Below are 21,656 nucleotides of genomic sequence, written 5' to 3'. Positions count from 1 at the left end.
AATGTCGGATTTTAGTTATGGTAGAGAAAATGAAAATATATATAGAGAGAGTAAGATATAAACTTTAGCTTTTACTTAATACATAAGCGTGTTAGAATTAGGTATTGTCATTGTTATTATGATTTTTATAAAGTAGGATTATAGAAATAACACCTCCGTGTAAGCTTTTCAGTGGCTAGTCTATTTCTTACATAATGTTCTTTTTTTATTACCTATTTTATTCATCAAATTATTTTAAAATATATCAAAATGGAATACTTCATGACAAAATATTATAATCACAATAATAATGTAAAAAAAATATTATTTAGTATAATTTAATTATTTAAATTAATCGCTTGAAAATTATACATGTTAATAATTTCCATTTAAAAATACATTTACCTATATGTATATTGTTGTATTGTACAACTAGTTACTTTAATATATTTTCCAAAAATAAAAAAAATGAATGTAGGTACAATTAAAAAATCCATTAAATTATATAAATTAAATTAAATTAAAACGATTATAGTGACACACCTATACGATAATCAAAATAAAGATAAACGCACATCACTTTAGATTTAGTGTGATGATTATAGTACTTTTAAATACAACCTTTATACAATGGAAATTAAAGTTTTGAATTAATATTTACGCAGAATATTTTGTTATTGAGTATTTTTTTGAGGATATGTTAACGTGCAGGGTACTTGGACAAAACTATAACGGTCCGTCTGTCGACAATATTATGTATTATATAGGTACCAAAAACACAATAGATAATATGCGTCGTATACAAAGGCGTAATAATAATGATTGATTACATTACCTACTTTTTGTTAAAAAGTATTTATCAGTATGTAAACGAATTACAATAACTTTCTAATAACTATTATAATAAAATCATATGTATATATCATATACATAACATGTTAAATAATACGTAATAAAAATATTTCTAGACGCATAATAGTTGTACCTATATTGTTTGTATAGCGCACACGCGTCCGCGACAATAGTCTGTTATTAAGTTCCACGACTTATCGAAAATCGTATACCTGGCCGGTTAAGTATAGTTAACGAAGATATCGCATTTTCCGATTTGCACGCAGATGACGCGTATAATATATATAAGTAATATTATGTTCCCCCTAATATAATTAACTATCGGTCTATCGTCGTGTGATTATTATGCACCTTTATGCGCCTCGACACGTTTCGTTGTACATTGTGTGCAACGCGGTTATTATGCAAGGTTCGTGTGCTTACGAGCACGAAAACATGTGAACTGCGATACCTATATAGTTGTAGTTATCTAATTGTAATGTGGGTATCTGTATAATGTATATCTATATTTATGAAATGTGTTCGCGTATAGGTTTTCACTTTGTCATATTCGGCGGCTGCGCCTCTGAACATAACATGAAATAAGATATCACACCGCGAACCGACGTATAATATATTGTTAAACAAATTACATGTATACTGTACGATCGTAAATCGCAGCTTTCATTTTTCGTTCTCTATGTGCCGTAAAAACGGCTATCGAAATCCGATTTTGTAGTCACTATATCGTATTTCTCGCTGTAAACAGAAGCGGTGGTAAACTTTCCTAGATTAACAATATGTTTATCAGAAGGAAGTAGGTAAAGTCTCCCGAGTTTTTTTTTAAATTTTATGTTGGAAATGTTTAAGTAATCATATTAGGTGCAATAATGACAAACTTTGATGGGATACTTCATAACCTCCTTCTCCAAGAATAATAACGTTTATGAGTAATTCCATTCATATATTTTTTCTAGTAAATCCATTAATTCTATTTTTATTTGTTAATGTTCTAAAATATTTTCAAACGGATATGTACTTACTACTTATATAAAAATTTAAAGTTACGATGAATTGGTATCGTAAAAATTTATAAAATTATACAGATAAAAAAAATAATGCCTTATTATTTTTTTTGAATGTGTATACCTACTCATATTATTAGAATTAATTTATAATGTATAATCACTCTACAAACGAATTTATTGCAGACTCAAACAAGTTCAATCTTCGGGACCTCGGATAGTACCTACTGAAGTAGATTCAGGAGTATTTATCATCGGTAGAGTTTACAATACCCCTGTGTAAGGGGCTACAGTATATTATATATTTCGTTGTCCATTTCTTTGATTCTCCCCTGGCTGTGGATAAGTTTGGTTTCATTCGAATTACTACTTTCTTTATTTTTTTTTCTCAAGGAAAGAAAATATTCATACTTTTAAAAATTGTATTTTATATGCGTTTGTCATATAAAGATTTATGTTAAATATGGAATTTCTTCATTTTTCGTGTCAACTGCACGTGTGCACGCAAACGCTTGTATTTCTGTATATCTGAACCTGCAGTACAGCTAGACTACAGAGTACTGTGAGTATAGGACACCGTGCGACAAAAACCATGAAAGCGAAAATCCATTTTAGTATTTTATGACATATCGAACACGGCTGCACGTTTCAAACGAGTTTAACACGAACACAAACAGTATGTAGGTACACCTAAATTTCATAATATTATTAATAGTATATCACTGATAATTGGATTTTGTAGCGTTGTTTAAAGCGTTGTTAAGAATAAATTTGAATACACTTTATCCGTCGAACTTTTATTATTTATCGTGACCACCTGCTTATAATTATTACCAGTTAATACAGACAGACAGTAACGGCAAACGATAAGAAGTGATAATATATTTTGATCTAAATACCTCAATTGTCTGTGTAGGTACTAACTATTAGCAGGCACCGATATAATATGTTAATATTGTATTTTATTGTCACTATAATGTAGCAGTTAATGTTACAAATGAATTCAACAAACTATGTAATAATATTAGATATTTATACTATACTACAACATTATAAGTTATAACATACCATGTTACCGTCACTTATAAACAAATACTAACCATTGAAAAAATTATACATATTATAATTTAAAAAAAAAAAATAGCCCGCGATGCCAAGATAATACATGCTATTTGTTATTACATATTTTTTTTTGTCGGATAGACATATAATTACACGATAAGAATTTATATTACGTATGTATAATATATACATATATACATATATTGTATAATATATTATATACAATATGTATCTAAATGTCAAGTGTTAAGCCATTGAGTAAGTGTGACGTTCAAGTCAGATTTTTTTTTTTTAATTTAAAACATTTTATGATTTTCAAATACGTTAAAAATCAAGAACCCAGAAGGTTAGGTAGTCATTATATTTTCTGTATAAATTAGTTTTTGATTCTCGCAGGCTTGGATAAAATTTTCTTTTATTCCAACATTGACCGTTGATATAAATTGTTTAAAACTCGCATAACCGGGGGACCAAATGCAATCAAATACATACAATCTTTCTACTTAACATATAATATACAATAACCATATGGAAACCGGTTACAATAATATATTATTATATATTCTTAAAAAACTGAAATCCATCAGTGTATTTAGATCGCAATATTATGTACATAATGTTTATTGATATAATCGAAAACGTTTCCGCGACAAGCTCGGTTTAAGAAAAAAAAAACTGTCACAGTTTTAGCAATTCTCGTTAGCCAATACGCATAGAAACGTTCATAGCGGAAAAATAAATAATTAAATCATTTTTAAGAGTTTAACAATGTTTTATATGATACCATATTTATGTATTATAATATATTAATAAACTGGAATAATTATTATTGATTACTATAATATAGTATATTATATTATGTTAAAATAATAATAATAAAATACATATTTTTGTTTTTTTAATACACTCGAGCAGCAATTTATCCTCTTATATTAATATCCTGTCGTTGTGTTATTTGGAAGTGACTAAAATACTATTGCCGCAAACAGGTTTTTAGTAATTTAGGGCCACACGGATTTGTAATTACTTTGGTACCTATAAGATATATCGTGCGTATGATATGTATTTTAGAATCTCGCCGAAGGTTAGAACGGAATAGTAGCAAATTAATATTACAACTGATGATGTTTTAATATTACATTTAATGACGTTCTACCATCGCGCTCTCTCTGTCTCTCTACAGACCGTATTATATACATTATATATTATTTCGAATGTGTATTAATATTCGGATAGCGTTATTATATTTTTTATCCGCATTAAAATTTTAAATACATTAAAAATAATACCACGCGACATAAATGAGAATATGAAGTATGCATTTACCATTTTTGGTCATGTGGCATCATAAATCATGTACACTATAATGTTTTCATTTTTTATCGTAATAAAACATGGATCTATACGCGACATAGGTCGTATTCAAATGATCGTAAATAATAAATACTTAGCATGCAAAATATATGTATTATAATGTATAGGTATATACGGGGTGATCGATTTAACGCAAGACATCCATTATTTTAGATAACACCAACGTTATTGAAAACATTTCTGTTGCATAATTTTGAGTAGTTTCAAAGCAACATTTTTGAATAAAATTAATATTTTTTTCTATTTTATATAATTATCGTTTTTCAGCTTTTACTCTTTTGAATGACATGTTTTTATTTTATATTCAAAAGTACAACTTTATTCGAAGTATTTCGATCTATACAAATCACATTTTGGACAAGTCATTTATAAATTATAAGTGTTCCAATGTTTTAATACGCGGCTAGTGGTTCAATATTTTGCAGTGTATTATTTTGCTCTGCTTAAAAACTCGCTTTTTAAATATCAAAGTACTCTAAAAAAGTAAAAAATATTAAAATTGAATATTAAAAAAATAAAAACATGTTCAAAGACTGATGTACTTAGTTAAATAATGAGTGTCACGTTAATCAATGTTTCTCAACTAGTGTATTGGCGAATAAGTCTAAATATATCATGAAGTATATTAAATGACAAAATGTGCAAATATTTTTGACACTGTACAACAATCAATATACCTATATACTCTATACTCTATAAGTATTTGATATAATTTCCACGATGATTAAAAATAAATTATCTGTTATCAGAATGTATTATTTTTTTAATGTTGTGTTTTTTTTTTTATTGTGTTTTAATTTTACATTACTTATTAAAATAAAATATTAAATATCATCTATTATTCCAGTTTTTTTTTTTATTTTGTGTTGCAATTGCAAATTATGAAGTATTATAATAGGTAGTTAAAACACTGCGTTAAATTCATTACCCGGCATGTATAAAAGAAAGACAATTAATCGATTAGATAGTGTATAATATTATTCTTTGTACCCATAATAAACTTAAGAGTTATTATATGACCTTGATTTATAAATAAAATGTTTCATTAAATAATTGAAACTGTTTTGTTTGTTAGGTATTTAGTTTTTTTTCAGTTAAAACGTTTGAAAATTAAAAAAAAAACAAATTCAAAATCATTTCAGATGGGTTTTGATTGAGACAATTTATAACCTTCAAAATTTAAAATATAACGAACAACATAAATAATTTATATAAACTTACATAGGTATATTGTATAGCCATTCATTCCGTACCTATATAAATATTCGAATGCTCACACACACATACTGTTAATATATAACTAGGTACTACCTAAAAAACAGCAAGACAGGGTCGAATGATTGTTTGAAAGTAAAAACTCGAATGTGCATTTCGTCGGTCAAACATGACAATTTTTTTTCCCTTCGGTAGAAAGCGACTTTGAATTCGTTTGACGAGGTTCGCACGGACGTCTAAACTCACATACCCACAAGACATAGTAATGTATAATAGTCTCAAGGGGGACACTTTAAATCTTTGACATAACTCGATAACTACAATATAACGTTTCAACTTTCATTTCAAAAGGCAAGAACAAAAAATTAAAATTAACTTTCTAATTCAATCTTCGATCGATCATTAATTGGTCGCCGTTGATAAAAGATTTTAATCCATATCATTGTATAATAATAGCCAAATAATATTGATTATCTTCGGAATAATAGGTACGCGCTTAACTGTATAAAATCATTTTTCGATGTTTAATAATTATTTTCGTATTTAGAATTCGGACATCTTCGTGAACGTAAGTCAAGAACGAGACAATTCGAAAGAAAAACCAGAAACAATTATTAAACAGTTCTAAAAATTAAGACGATCAATGTTCCACCTTAATATGGAACAGACGTGTTAAGTGGCGTTCGCTTTAACGATTAGTCGGCACAATGCTGGACCGTATGAATATCCTGCAATAAGCCGGATAGCAGACACGACGATAATGCACGCGCGCGTTTCCTATTCACTTTTGCTTTCCGTCATCTCTCGCTCGTAGGACCATCGACCAAATCAGCACCGTGTACGTTTTTAATCAGATATCATTAGATAATATAATGTATACTATTATTTGTTATGCATTAGGTACGAGTCGAATTCGATTAGACGATTAATATTAATACACCGTATTTGCCGAGTCATTCGAACCGACATTAAATCGGAGTGGGCCTCGAGTTGCACAAACGTATAATAATAATAATAATAATATGTATTAGTATTCCTATCAGTCGAAATATATATCACAGACACACGCGCTTATATACCTATTGACTATTATATTATTATACTATATCATTACATGCGGATACCCATACAACATTTACACACACACATTACATACATATATATACATATATAACACTCTCGATTGAATGATACGGTTTCAACCGGTTCGGTTGTGTGACGTAACGCGACAATGATATAATAATAAGAACAGTTCAATAAAAATATATGTCCTGGTCGCACCGACAATGTAAGTATGTACCTAAAATGTAATGTTGCTGCTGCTGCTGCTGTTGTGGTGTAGTGATTGATCGCAATAATAATAATATTTTTGTGTCTGCTTTGTGAAATTCTAAATAATAATTTTTTGTAATTTTTGATAATAGGCGATGGTGGTCGGCAGTTAAGTACTCGTAGATAGGCGAAAATCATTAAAGCATTTCGATATATATATGTATATTTTTCACGAGTTAGGTCGCCCGCGCGGATGTGAACAGCTTTGAACACAGGTGGTTTCCCAAATGAAAAAATCGTAAGTCTTGTGTGTAAGCGCAGCATTGTAGTTTTCAGGGTTGTAGCACGCGAATGAACGTTCGAAAATGTAATTATCGTACGTAATCAAAAATATTACATACATAACAGGTACAACTGCAGATACACAGTACACTTTACCATGCAGTTATATGTGCATATATTAAAATACTTAAACGTAATTTGTAGACCGTTGTGGTCGCTTTATAATGATTTTGTTTTATAAAATATGCGAAATGTATAAAATTATTGTCTGGGCCGTGTAAAACATTCAGGAACAATGCAATCGGCACATTCACTACAAATAGGTACAGATTACGCATATTTTAAAGGTAAACGAGAAGGAAAAGATAATACGTGTAATTAGTATCTAAGTGTACAGTGAATTAAGTAAATTAATATATAATAAAATATTTAAGTGTGGTATAGGTAAGTGATTTCAAACATATTGTGGTGGCGGTACCGGTGTAAAATACAAAAGCGCATATGACTACCTACTAAACAATATTAACTGGAGTGTTATAGATATTGTCGGTTTGTTCCAAGGTTCAACTGCTAAGTATATGTTATGCACGATGCTGAGAGAACAATATACAATTTTATCATTTGTATCTAAAGTAATCTAATATTATAATATTATACATTACACTTAATAATCAATGTAATTTTATTTTGTTGTAACGGAAATAGCAATAAATCAATCGTATCGAAATAATTATTACTGTATTGTACTGCGTTGTCGTTTCAAACTTATGGACTGTGGCCAACAGTGTTGATGAAAAAAAAAACACTACTAACAATTAATAAACAATGTTGAAAAATTAATTCCGTGGAAATGATAACACGTCGACTCAATGACTTAACGTACGTATGTGTATTGCGGGATTAGGACTTTTTAAATGACAAAAAAAAAAAATTATTTCATACTCCAATACCATGTGATTCTAAAGATTAATATGTATAGAAATCAAATTGCGTACGAGTAGTATACTACTATATTTTAATTAGTTATAAGTTTAGATTGGAGCAGTGAACCAACATTTAACGGGATACCATATCACTATAGCATCTCACTCCGTTGATCTGAACTTTTAATACTTATCTCATAAATCGAAAAATCGTTCAAAATTCAAATTTTGTAGGTACATTGAAGTATCTATTGAAAAAAAGTATAGCATAAAAAAAAAATATAATCATATATTATAAATATGAACTTTTTGAAATAATAAGATGCGTTCTTTGATAAAAGAATCGCCGAGAAGCATAATATGAACGCGGACTTGGATTTCCATTATTATTATTATTTATTAGCATTATACGGTTATGTAAGATCGAAACAATCGTGCAAGTATAAGGACTATAGGTATGTCTGAATAATATAATATATTATGTTTCTATTACGAGCGTAATTTTATAATATGGGTACGCGACAACACTCTACGGACACTTTGCGGTCAATATTTAAATAATAATATATGCGTGCAACTTGCACACATATTTGCATGTGTATAAATGACGTCCGTCGACTACAATAATAATAATAAAATCTGCTCTAGAAAACTCGTCTACAACAAAAGTGAAACTTCCAACTCGTGCCAACGTTTTCCATGATATTTCACCATGAGGTATCTTTAATTAAGAGGGAGGGAGGGGTGGTAAATAACTTTTAAAAAATGTTTCCTGGAGCAATTTTTTTTCACTGTTCACAGGGTTAAAAAATTCTGTATAAAATATACAATTTGTATTTCGCCAAAAACTTTTCTTGCATGTCAAGACATAGCTATATGTTCAACTATATAATCTTGTATAATATATTTATAAAGAACTCTATTACACTATAGAGGTTTGCAAATTCGAAAATCAAATATATTACATTGGATTTAACAAATATACGAGTACGATTACAGAGGAGACAATACAAATAAAAAAAATTGCAACAGTCTAAAGCTTAATACAATAATAGCAGACAAATTATAATTCTTGTATTAAATATCAGTTTGTTTTGAACATTAATTTTTATTCTGTCCTTGGGTTTAAAAAAATTCTCTCCCTTCCAGAATATTGATCCTAATTGCGCCATGCGAATGTCATGGCTTATTAACTCGGGCAATTTTTATGATGATGGCGAGCATGATGCAGCGGGCCCACTTTACGGATAAAGTATGGAAAATTATGAAAGCGTACAATACATTCTCAGCCTGCTAGTATACGAAAACTGATAGTTTATCTACATTCGAAAATTGTTTAAAATCTATTGCTAAAATCGTTGTAACGTTACATCTTTCCGAATCAAATCTAACCACTACACGACAGATTTCCAGTAAAATGCATTCGTTCATTTTCAAAATACCTTCATTGCTGATAAATTTGTATGTAAAATCATAATTAATGCATTCCTTATATTTTCTATTCGTACGCTATTTTCGTATTTGGTGTTTTTCCGCATTGAGCAAATATCTATAAGTATACTAATATACACATAATATGCAGATTTATAGTAAATTCACTCGGCCTGTATTATATAATATACGTATATATGTGTATTATACATAGGTATTATACGAGTCGTGTGAATAATCCGATTCGTATATTTATTTCGCAACTCACGCGATTCGTATACGCACATAGGTACTATTATAATAAAATATGCCGTGTACGATATTCGATTTAATTAATTTTTTTCCGAACACCTCTCTCCCGGCAATGGTTGTCGACGTCTAATGTCAAGGTCAGTAGGAACAAAACAAAATAAAAAAAAAATAATAATAATAATAATAATAAAAAAATGATCTAGATCCTTATAGCAACTGTGCTACCGCGGCGGCGGCGGCGATCTATGTGTATGACGTATGCGCCAATACCATATAATAACATTATATTATATTATTATGATTATTGTTGTTGTTGTTGTTGTTGTTGTCGGTACGAACTGGCGGCGGAGGATAATATATTTTATTATCATATACATATATGTGCTTTAACGCATATTATTCGTTGCAATATGTCAGTATATATCCTGTTGGCAAACTGAATACCTATACTCGTACAATACATTACCTACTCTGTGTTTACGAGCGTAAAAAAGGAATTAAAAAAAAAAAAAAAAAAAAAATCGAAAACAGTCGTGCTCTTTTAATAATAATATACGCGTATTTTATTAAACGGACAAAGAAAACGACTATATACATTATTTCTTATAGTAATCTCTTTAGTAATTTCAGTGACTCGTACGACTCAAATACCGCGAAATCGGTTAAATCATAATAATATTAACATTTACGATAGTGTCTCTTACGAGCATTGTATGCACGTTTTATAATAAAAATAATATTTACAATAATATCTAACCTAATGCCGTTTGCATAATGCGTATATAAATGACACGAGCACCATCTACCTCGCCGTCATCGTGTATGTTTTGTTGCCAACAGCGAAATGTATTACATTTATAATATATCATTTTCGATAATTATTATTAATCATCAAAATATATAGGTACCTCTAGGTACGGTACTTTAAAATGTAATGATATCGCCTGAAACAAAATACCTCACGCAAGCAGAATAAATTATTGATATATTTTTTATTGCTTAATCACCTAGGTTAGGATATGAACAATATCGGTGCCTATAATACGGAAATAATGTTTGATTTTATTTTAGAAGATAATTGGCGAACGAATAGATCGAATGCACCACCATATCGAACTGCATTACCATGCATTATTTTTCAAGATACGCCATTGCACAAGTACCTACATTCTAAACTATTTTTCATAATTTTTGACAGGTATAGTCTGAGGTAATAGTTCTCGACCTGTGGTACGTGTATCATTATAATGGTATGCGAAAAGTTCACAAGTATAGTACGCAGAAGAAATCTCGCTTTTATAAAAAAAAATTTATGGCAAAGTTATAACACAGAAAACTATATCACAGATGATATAACAATTAAAAATTACTAAAATAGTAAATATTTTTTTGCTTGAGATAATAATCGTTCAATTTGTACCTACACGACTAAGCCTTTAAGAATCTTTAGGTCTGTGGTTTTTTTTTTTTTTAGCGTACCTAATAATGGACTTTATAAATTAGAACATAATCAAAACGAATAACGCAATAATAAAAAATAATACATACATAATATTATACACACAAGAACGTTCGTACGTTAATTAAAATGTTATTTCGACGACAGGTTTGCCGAAAACCATGCTGCGGTTATATGTATTAATGTGTTATAACAAATTACAATTACAATTTGTTACGACAATGTTTTAAAATAATTACCATTTTTATTTTCACCATCGCCTCGGGACCACATGACGTCGCGAACATTTATTTAAGATAATAAAAATGGATCAACAGTCATAGCAGGCTTAACACATACTATACTACCAAGCTCACTGGATATAGCACAAATCATAGTCGGTACTCGGTGGTATAAAGATAGGGTGGCCTAGATGACCATAGGTTTCCAAATGCAAAATTTAACTAGTTTAAAATGTGACACAAATAATAATGATATTTTTGTGTAAATTAGTAATTGCAAACTTTAAAAACGAGGTTTTTTAAATATCTACCTATAACAACCAATAAGTCGTAGGGGCTTAGCATATTTCTATAGGAAAATATATTTTTCAAAAACAAGCCTTTTATGAACTAATCGGCTAGGTAGTAAAATATTGAAGTCAATAAAATAATGACTTAATAATTATTACCGTCGTATTTTTTCCCCTATGTATAAATATGTAAACGCTCCTTTACCGGGTTTCATATTTATAAGTTTTGTTTCAACGCCCAATTATTACCTACTTACTTTACAATTATTAACATTTTGATGTTTGATTGTCTGCTCAAAAATAGTGAAATAGACTGTATCATTTGTTTATCGTTAAGTTTCCAATGGCTCATGCTAGATATTTTATACTGTAAGGACCCCCGCAATCCCGGATACGCCACTGACCACATGCAATAATATATGCATATTATAATTTTCAATCACGACGTTTTCTAGGGAAATGGACCATATCGCGCGTCGTCGGCTGCAGAACTCTATGCGCGTACCTATATATAGTGCACGGATAGATAAAAGAGAGAAAAAAACTGAATATCCACCGGAGGTCGTTTGTTTGTTTATACGCTTATTTATTATACACACATATCCCGGAATATGCGAGTAGGTATATTATTATACACGATATGCATATTATTACACGGATACGATTTATAGTGTATACATTTATTGGTACGCTACCGGTCAGTCGTCGACACTTGCGTTTAAAATAATATTATATATTATGTAGACCGTCACCACCGTCCGTCCGTCCACCGCGCCGGTCTAATATATTATTCCCCGATCGTAGTGTACACATTATAATAATAATACCTCTATAGTCTATAACATACATGACGTATAGAGTCTATAATATATTTTATATAGTAGTACGTTGTTATTATGTACGGGCCGTTGAAATTTCACCGCTGCCGTGACCCCGTACACCGCGGTATAATACATCGGGTGATCCATATTATATGACGTAAGACATTTATTTATTTTTATAAGACTGTTTGTTATTAAAAAAACCTATTCGCTTTTACATGATTTTAAGTCGTTAAAAAAAAACATTTTTCTAAGAAATTATGTTTTATTAAATTTTTAAAAATCGAATTTTAGCCGAGGAATTTATTAGTTGTATAAATATTTTTAAAGCGTTCGCGTAAGCGAGGTGGAACGGTACAGGGTTTGTGGGCATTCCACTAAGTTTTTGTCCACTACTTGTGACTAATAAGCTAATAAGCTACTCTACTGAAATTTGATTTCTATCGATCAAATTATACTCCGAATGATTTTCCTCTTAGCGATATAAAATTAAAAACGTTGTTTTATAACGGTTTAAAATTATACGTGAAATATCTTCAAAAAAGTTAATATGTTTTCCCAAAATAAGTAATGCGAGTGTTTTACATTAAATGGATCACCCCATATATTATATGTGTATGCGTATGTTACACGCGAGCTTTACATTTTAATATTATGCCTCATAATAGTTATTATAAAACGCACATGCCATTAAAACGAAACGCGTATTACGACCAACGATTATTATAAAAATAACGATCGATCGATCGTCAGACCAATCGATATTATCTCACTATGCGAACACCGCAAAACCGGTAGCTGCGGTGCATTTTATTATCGGATAAGACGAGATTTATTCATGATGTCAGGTGTATGTGTGTGCGTGTAGGCACCAGGTTGATGTAGGCTACATTGCGCTATCTCGGTGCCGAATCGTCGGAATCGCAACGCGGCTGCCGATAACTGTATAATATCATTATAAATTAGACAGCTCGGCGACGGACGATGCGTCCGCATAGTATCTACCTATCTATCTATATATAATATATGTGTGTGAGCGTGTGTGTGCATTGGATTTCAGTGACATCATTTGTCATATATACATACGTTTGCCGTCGCTGTGTCTGGTGTAACTGCAGATTTAATAATATTCACAATCATCTATAGCTGGAATCGGCGAGTTTTTACTTTTTAACATACTCCGATTTTGCATCACGCGAATTCCATGCAATATCTCGAGACCGGGAATTTATTAGGAAAATTATCATATACATATACCTACTGTTCGTATAGTACCTATATTTCAGTATCTAACTCGGATTACGGCAATAAATTATTTGAATGACTGTAATAATTTTAAACGTAACGACACGTACTGACAAGTGCGTCGGTGAAAAGATTAGATTTTAAACGTGTGTGTGATGAAATAATAACTAACATTTCCCAAAAGATAGAAGAATAGATTCGAAATATTCTTTATTTTCTGGAACGTTACTCAATGCATACTCCTAGTGATACTGCTGTAGCCGAACTATGAGGTAACTAATAACCATATGTTTTGTATTTTTCCACCAGAGTTTTCGCAGAAAATACCTTAACCCTTTGTAACACATAAACCGTTAGTTAGAAAACTGATTTTGGAAATAATTTTGAAATTTTTTGAAAAAACCGTTTTTCACCGGTAATTAAATATTGAAAATACCGTTTTAACCAATGATTACAATTTATTACAGAATCATAATAATAATAACAATAAATAATAACACGAATAGTAATCGTCTTAATAAAATCGACACCGTCGTCGGGTTCGGAGATAAATTATTATATTATACAATCGCGAATAATATTCCATTAGTCCTGCGACCGTTCGCCCACGCACCTATATAATATGCATATAATATAATAACCTCATCGTACACGCGCGTGGGACCCCGGACCGTTGTCCACCGGCTGTGGCAGTTTGTTAGCGACGTCCGCCGCTGCACCTTGCCCGCCCGACACGCCTCGAAAAACATATTATAGCGCTTAGAAAAAAACGAGGAATCAAATATTATTATTACTATTTGTAATGTATATAGGCACAATATGTGACCGTTTTCGGATTTCCACATCGCCGCCGCCGCCGCCACCGTAAATCTCTTTGGAGTGAAAAATATCGTACCTAATCGCATAAAATGCAGATCGTTTGTTTATTTTTAATTTCCAGTGTATAAGTTTGACAACGTTATACAGAATCATCGAGCTAGTGCACGTGCACGAGTGTTCAAGCATTAGAAATGTATCAAAATTATATGAGCTCATACCTATATATTATAGTGTATGTGGATTCAAGATTCTGGATGATTTTATATTTATTTATAAATAAGCAATAAAATATGAACGCGCGATATGGAGAACTATACTATTATGATTTAGTTCAGTAATAATGTGTCTTATAGCAAAAACTTAACGAATATTTTAATGTTTAATACAGCATATAGAGACAGTTTCACAATGAGTGAGCATTTCGTTATTTCTATTGACATAAGCCGATCTAAGTAAAAAATAAAATACGTTAAACATAACAATAATACAATTATTAATGTCGATTTTAGATGGTGTTTTCCGTTTAAAAATGTGAGCACATCATGTATATTCATTTTGAGTATGTCATCTGAAGGATATAAAAATCGTATACCAAAATTACACTTCAATTAGGTCATATTTAGTCCAGATAGTATACCCTATATATGCCTCATGATAACTAATATTGTATTATAGTAATAAAAAACATTAAATAATTCTCGTCAGTGGCTATATAATATTACATAGTAATGGACTGTCATTACTTGTGTTCATACTTAGTGTACTTACACTTTATAGGAGTTTATTCAAAAAAAAATATATATACATATATAATATTATACACTCCGTTGAACAAAATAAAATAAATTGTCAACTATGTTGGAAAGAGTACAATATTATGTACGTCGTTAAGTATGTTAACTGAGGGAGTAGTACATTGTGAAAGCAGTACTACACTGGCTGGTATAGTGGTGCAGGTTCGATTAGAAAAAATATGTTGACCAAACCTGCAAGATCTTACAATGTAACAATAAATTTAATCTAGATACATAATATTATGTCTTTTCTTCATTTGGATTTATCAATTCTATGTGTTACAGTCAGCGTAACTGTTGTTTTTTCAAACGAGAATCTAGCGATTTTATAATAATATTATCGTTTTAATAGGTTGCTATTAAACTATTTTCTACGAAATATGAATATCTAAAGGTCTAAAATTAACTCGCGGAGTACTCAATCGTCCTATACTCAAAGTCTTGGTTTCGGCTTCACGTACCTACACTACATTTTAATTTAGAAAAAAAACACAATTATTTGATCTCCTTTGATCATGAATTGGGTACTAATGATTGTCGAATTTGCAAGATAATAAAATATAGTTTAAGTTTAAGTTTCTGCTATTTATTTTATGTTAATATTATAACATTTATAACTTATAACTATATATACCTGCTGTAGTATGACTTGTCCGTGGCGTAAGTTGTCATCATGACATCCGGTGGTACGGGGTCGTTGGAGCCACTATGTTGGTCCGCCACGTAGTTGATCAACATGTCCAGGTCTATAAATTCCTCGGTCCCGTAGCCGACAGGGTCCTGGGGTGGAGGCTGGTGCTGATGGTGCTGGGCATCGTCAAGCGAATGATTGTCGACGTCGGGTGCCATCGAGTAACCACGCCGGTGGCCGTCCGTTGACGGGACCAACCCGGGAACGGTTCCCGATCCGCACATGTATACCGGTGAGGCCTGAGGACCAGTCGGGTTACCCAGCCAGGAGATGGTATCCTGCCACACTTGCCAGTCATCCTGCAACAAAAATAGGAAGGAAATCAGTTCAGTTACAAATAGTAGTAATGTTGCACACTTCATATAATAATCAATAATACATGGTTAAGTATAACGAAGAAATAAAAAAATATAAATAAACACAAAATAAGCACTTATATAAGTCATATAAATTAGTATAATAGTAAGTATATAATATACTCGACAAATTTGACGAGCCAAAGATTCTATAATTGCTGGAAGCTGGAATCATATCTAATGGTTTTAATACTTTATGACATAAGTTGTACATACCAAACCTATTTATCTCATTAAAATTAAATGATAGTAATAAATAAACGTGTATATACTATAAAATTCCATTTATGATTCTCAGATATAAAGTAGTAGTATTAATTGAGCTTTCAATTCATGTAATTATAATCATGTACCTATACCCGATTAAGTGATTACAAACAACACAAGTAATAAAATCTATCAATAAAATGATTTTCAATAATACGACGTATTATATATGAATTATTTTTTTTTTTTTAGTATTTGCAAAAGTTTTTTTTTTTAAAAGAAAAATGTATAGATTTCAGTGAACTCTCTCTTGATGTGTATTTGTATATAAATTTAAATACTATTTTGAATCCAACCTGATAACGATATTACACACAACAGACGATTTGAATGTATTATATTATCTTATTGTGTGTAGGACTGTAGGAGTATCTATACAGTATACATCGAGCACACAAATAAATAGATATGTGTCTAAAATTATGCATAAACGATTATGATTTTGGCACACTCGTGATGGTGTGAAAGCTTGTTTTTTCTTTCGACATAATATTTTATATGGTCCATTTATACATTTTGTTCGAATCTGTGTGTGATAACTTATTATAATAATATGTATTATGTTGGACAGTATATTATCTTAACACTCGCGAACGCTGGCCCTGAATATAAATTGTATACGTATTTTAAATATTTTAAAGACATTATTGTTGATTAAAATTTACAGAGTCATCGAAACTAGTTATTACAGATATTCAATTTAGTAATACGGCTAACTCAACCCAAAATTATTAACATAATTGGCGAACAATGTAAGTAAATATAGTAAATTGCGGTTGTGTAATAGGTAGGTACAATTTTAAAAACGCGACGGGAAACCTCGATTTAAATTTATTTATATGATTCTATACTGTAAATACTATGAGTACAGAGTACATGCTGTTATTCTGTAGGTAGGTACCTATTTATTATTTTAATTTTCATGTGTATCCAGGATATTCGTGTCAATTATTAATGCACACGCTGCACTATTGCAGATATAAGTTATGAAAAAATATTTCATAACTAAGACACTAAGCTTATAATAAATATGAAATAAAATATAAAATACAAATTGTTTAGTGTCGAAAAGTATTTTATGTGCCCATAGCGATACGGAAAATATGTATTGATTTGATTTTAAATAGTTGGCAAAACACTATAATATGGACACTGGTTAAATAATGTATGTGGCTAAAGACAAACTAGAATATTTTAATTTTCCAATAAATTGAATTACTTATTTTATTTATACATCATTCGATTTTTGATATACACGGATAATGCGATTTGGGATGGCACTCTGTATAGTTTGCATAAAATAAATATAAAATAGTATTATTTGATATCACTTTAATAATATTAAAGTTTTTTGGACGTATTTCTAGTACAGTTGTATAAGAAATTAATTGCTAATTTTCGTTTTCTAGAAAACATTCTTGTGCCATCGTCTACGCTGATTACAACACAAATGGTTAATGATTATACTACCTAACATTCCAATAGTAATTAATAAGGTTGTTGGTAAGAAGATCGTAGGTACAATGAAATACCTTGGAACCTGTATGAATTGTATTCTAATAAAAGATAAAATAAGCATTGGAAATGTTGCGATGCAATCGATGCAAATATTTAAATTGTTATTCTTAATATTCATTTATTATGAATGCGAATTGAAATTTCGAACACAAGCGCTACATCCTAATTTAAAATACAACTATTATTGTGAGAAAGTAAATAACTATATGGAATTGTATTTGTACAAAATATTCCTAATAAACTCAATTCAGTTAAAAAATTACGAATAACCATATAATTATACTGTTATAACACTCTAAAACGCAAAAATAACTTGTAAAAAAATAAAATAGTCATTATACTACTATCAACTATATTTTATGGATAGTGTATATTTTTTAGTGCTGTATAATCTTGCACTATATACGTACATGTACAGAAAACAGGGGACTTCCAAACATCACTATAAATAAAAACAAGGGTCTCCAGTCCAATTTAAACTTTAGTTAAAGATTGGCAGCATAACACTGATTGAGAATCACTGGTATAGTGTACGTTTTAAAGTTCTTATATTTTAAATAAAATGTTTGAGTTACGAGTGTTTTTCCATTCTGTATAAAAAAAGGTAGGTACAGATATTTTTTATACTTCCTGTACTCAATAGGTACGTACCGCAAACGTGATCAGTTTTTACGTCGAATTCAGCCGACAGCAAATCTAGATTAAAATTCGATATCAGATAACAATGTTTTTTTCTACCATTAACTATAGCATCCGACTATCGTTTTATTATTATTAAACATTTTTTTTCCGATACGATTCACCGCGCGAGTTCGTTTGATTCCTGTTTGATTCGATTAGAATACACGGTAATTTAACACGTTTAAAAACGGAAAAGATTACGTCGGCTGATATTTTAAATTATAATTTTGTTATCTATACCTATAACAAGGGTTATTATAATATGTTTGTATTTAGATGATTGTATATTAAAGATATTATATAGTTTAAATACGCTACGCTCGTCTACACCGAGTAAAATTATGTACCCATAATATTTATTATTATATAATTTAAATGGTGAATGAATAATTGTCCGATTCGCATACCTAACCAACGATAATTCCAAACCAACAAGGACGCGAACCCAACAACAACAATTTTCTTCCAATCTATGTGGCCATCTATAATAATAATAATTACATGTATAACCAATTAGGACCTATATACCAGACTGGACGACTAATTTCAGACCTAAGGAAATGAATTTGGAGCAACTACGATCTTCTCTATTACAAATCACACAACAGGTACTAGTTGATCAGGTTGCTTCCAGAGTTGTCTGAATAGAATGAAGAGGACACGAACCCCACGATGCTTTTACTGTACCTACAAACCAGTGTGATTTAGTTGTGCATATTCTCTTAAGTTAGTTAACAAGAACAAGAGTGGTCATGATGGCTTATTTTTTTTGAACAAAAAAAGTTGATAGCTGTTAGTACAAACGGCTTGTGGTATAAAATGTAATGTTCTGATATCGTTGTTGTTGATAACAATAATGTAATATTATTAGATATCAAAAAATATTTTTCTAATACTCGTATTTTAGCACATAATAATTTGGGATTTTTTGCACCGCCTCGTTTTTTATTTTTAAACGTGTCCCGGGGAACTTGGGGCCTGTGCCGGAGCTGTGATTTGAACGCACCATTAACCGAACGAGACCACAGCTTTAAACACAATTTCAATCAACTTTAAGAAATTGCTTTTTTTCATTATTGATAAATGATAATAATACCAATAAGGTAATAATATGTTTACGATGCCTATAAATTATTACCTATATGTATATAATACTCAAATGGCGTGTCGGATAAAAGAAAGCTCACACCACTGTAATTACAATTATTGTTGTTGTTATTATTATCATCGTGATTCGTTGTTAAACAGTCGGTGAAAATTACGGACAATGACATAACAACCGCAGCGGCACGACTGTCGACCTAATTGGACCAGTTAGGTATGATGATCGACGTTCCATCGATTTCGCGCGTACTTACTATACTTACCTTATATTCATCTTCTTCTTACTATTATTATATTATCGTTATTAGGTACCTGTGTTTTGTTGGAACTTAACGATTTATGTAGACGCGTGCAAAGCTGCAAATTCAAACCCGCGATCACCAGCGCTAACGAGTAGGTAATAACATTATACTATTGTTACAGTGGTCGTGACAAATATCGATCAACTTAGCTATAGGTAATTTCTAGTAATAACGAGTTATAATCGAATTGCGTTTGAATCGCGACGGCTTCATAAAACATATAATAACGTAATAATCCAGACACATTCATAACATATAAATTACGCGTTTATATTATATATTGCGAAGCTGATAAAACGGTTCGAAACTTAAAGAGTTCTGTAAGAAATCGTGTTTACACGCGAATAGTTTGAATCGGTTTAGGAGGCCTAACCTAAATACTTAATACACTTTTGATCCCTTATGGGTATATTTCAATATTATTTTCCATTTATTTACACAATTTGTTTTTAAACCGATTCGAAATTATAAAACGGTTTTAAATCATTGAAACCATTATTATAAGTATAATAGGTACAACTATTACCTAATACAAAAGTTATGATTTTCAAACTAATTAACGTTATAAAATAGTTTGAGCCTTTAAACAAAAACATCGTTGACACGAGTTTATCATTCTTCCGAATTTTTTTTTTTTGTTTTGTTTTTTTACTGTCTAGATAAATTGCATTTTGGATGTATTTTTTTTCTTTTTACTAGATCTGATATACCAATGCCGCCCTTTCAGAATTTTTACTTTGAAGTTGAGCCCGTGCAGAAACTAATCAGCAGTGTAATGGATCGAATAAAGACCGCTGATTTTTAACGTCGACGAAGAATCGAAGACGGATTAGTTAAGTCTCTTCGATCTCGAGACGAAACTATGCCACGGGCGTTATTATTATGTCACGTTTCTGCCGTGCAACCAGTGCGCACGAATCCCGCCACCGAGTGTTAGCTGTACAGGAATGTCCATATACATACAGTAACAATAATAATATGTAAGATGTAAAGGTGTGATAACGAATATCGTCGTACCGATGTGCTCTAATTTCCCAGAAAACGATGAAAATTACTGTGGACTTGCCCATTTTTGGACGAGTCGAGTGGAATTGTTTTTACTCGGTACAATCGACATTTATATCGTCACGAGAATTGGTTTTTTGAAAGTCATTACAACAATAAAGTATTGTAAGAACTGACGTCGAAAAGGAATTTCAACGACGTGGATTTTACGTAGGTATAGATAAAACAATAATAAGTTAATTTTTATTTTTATAAATAATTGATTTTACTTGACAGTATTTTCTGCGTATACCTGCGTAAATATTCTATGTTCAACAACTAATTTTTTCTACAAAATATATTTGAAAATATAATATATAGCTATTGATACGTAAAACTATAATTAATATTTAACTTCAATATTTCGTTTAATTTCATTTGGCACGGAGGAAAACAAA

The 21,656-nt window shown here is 30.6% G+C and overlaps 1 protein-coding gene across 1 annotated transcript in view; it reads right to left on the bottom strand.

Annotated features, from left to right (window-relative positions):
• LOC114124521 (Kruppel-like factor 3) overlaps positions 1 to 21,656 on the bottom strand; it is a 79,571-nt gene that overhangs the window by 4,871 nt on the left and 53,044 nt on the right. Inside the window, exon 2 of the mRNA XM_050206012.1 lies at positions 15,930 to 16,285. Coding sequence (XP_050061969.1) covers positions 15,930 to 16,285 — 356 coding nt within the window. The remainder of the gene's footprint in view (positions 1 to 15,929; positions 16,286 to 21,656) is intronic.

This window comes from Aphis gossypii, chromosome X (assembly GCF_020184175.1).
Source record: "Aphis gossypii isolate Hap1 chromosome X, ASM2018417v2, whole genome shotgun sequence".
Lineage (NCBI taxonomy): Eukaryota > Metazoa > Arthropoda > Insecta > Hemiptera > Aphididae > Aphis > Aphis gossypii.
The sequence above is the reverse complement of the archived record's forward strand: the minus strand, read 5'-3'. Positions and strand labels throughout refer to the sequence as shown.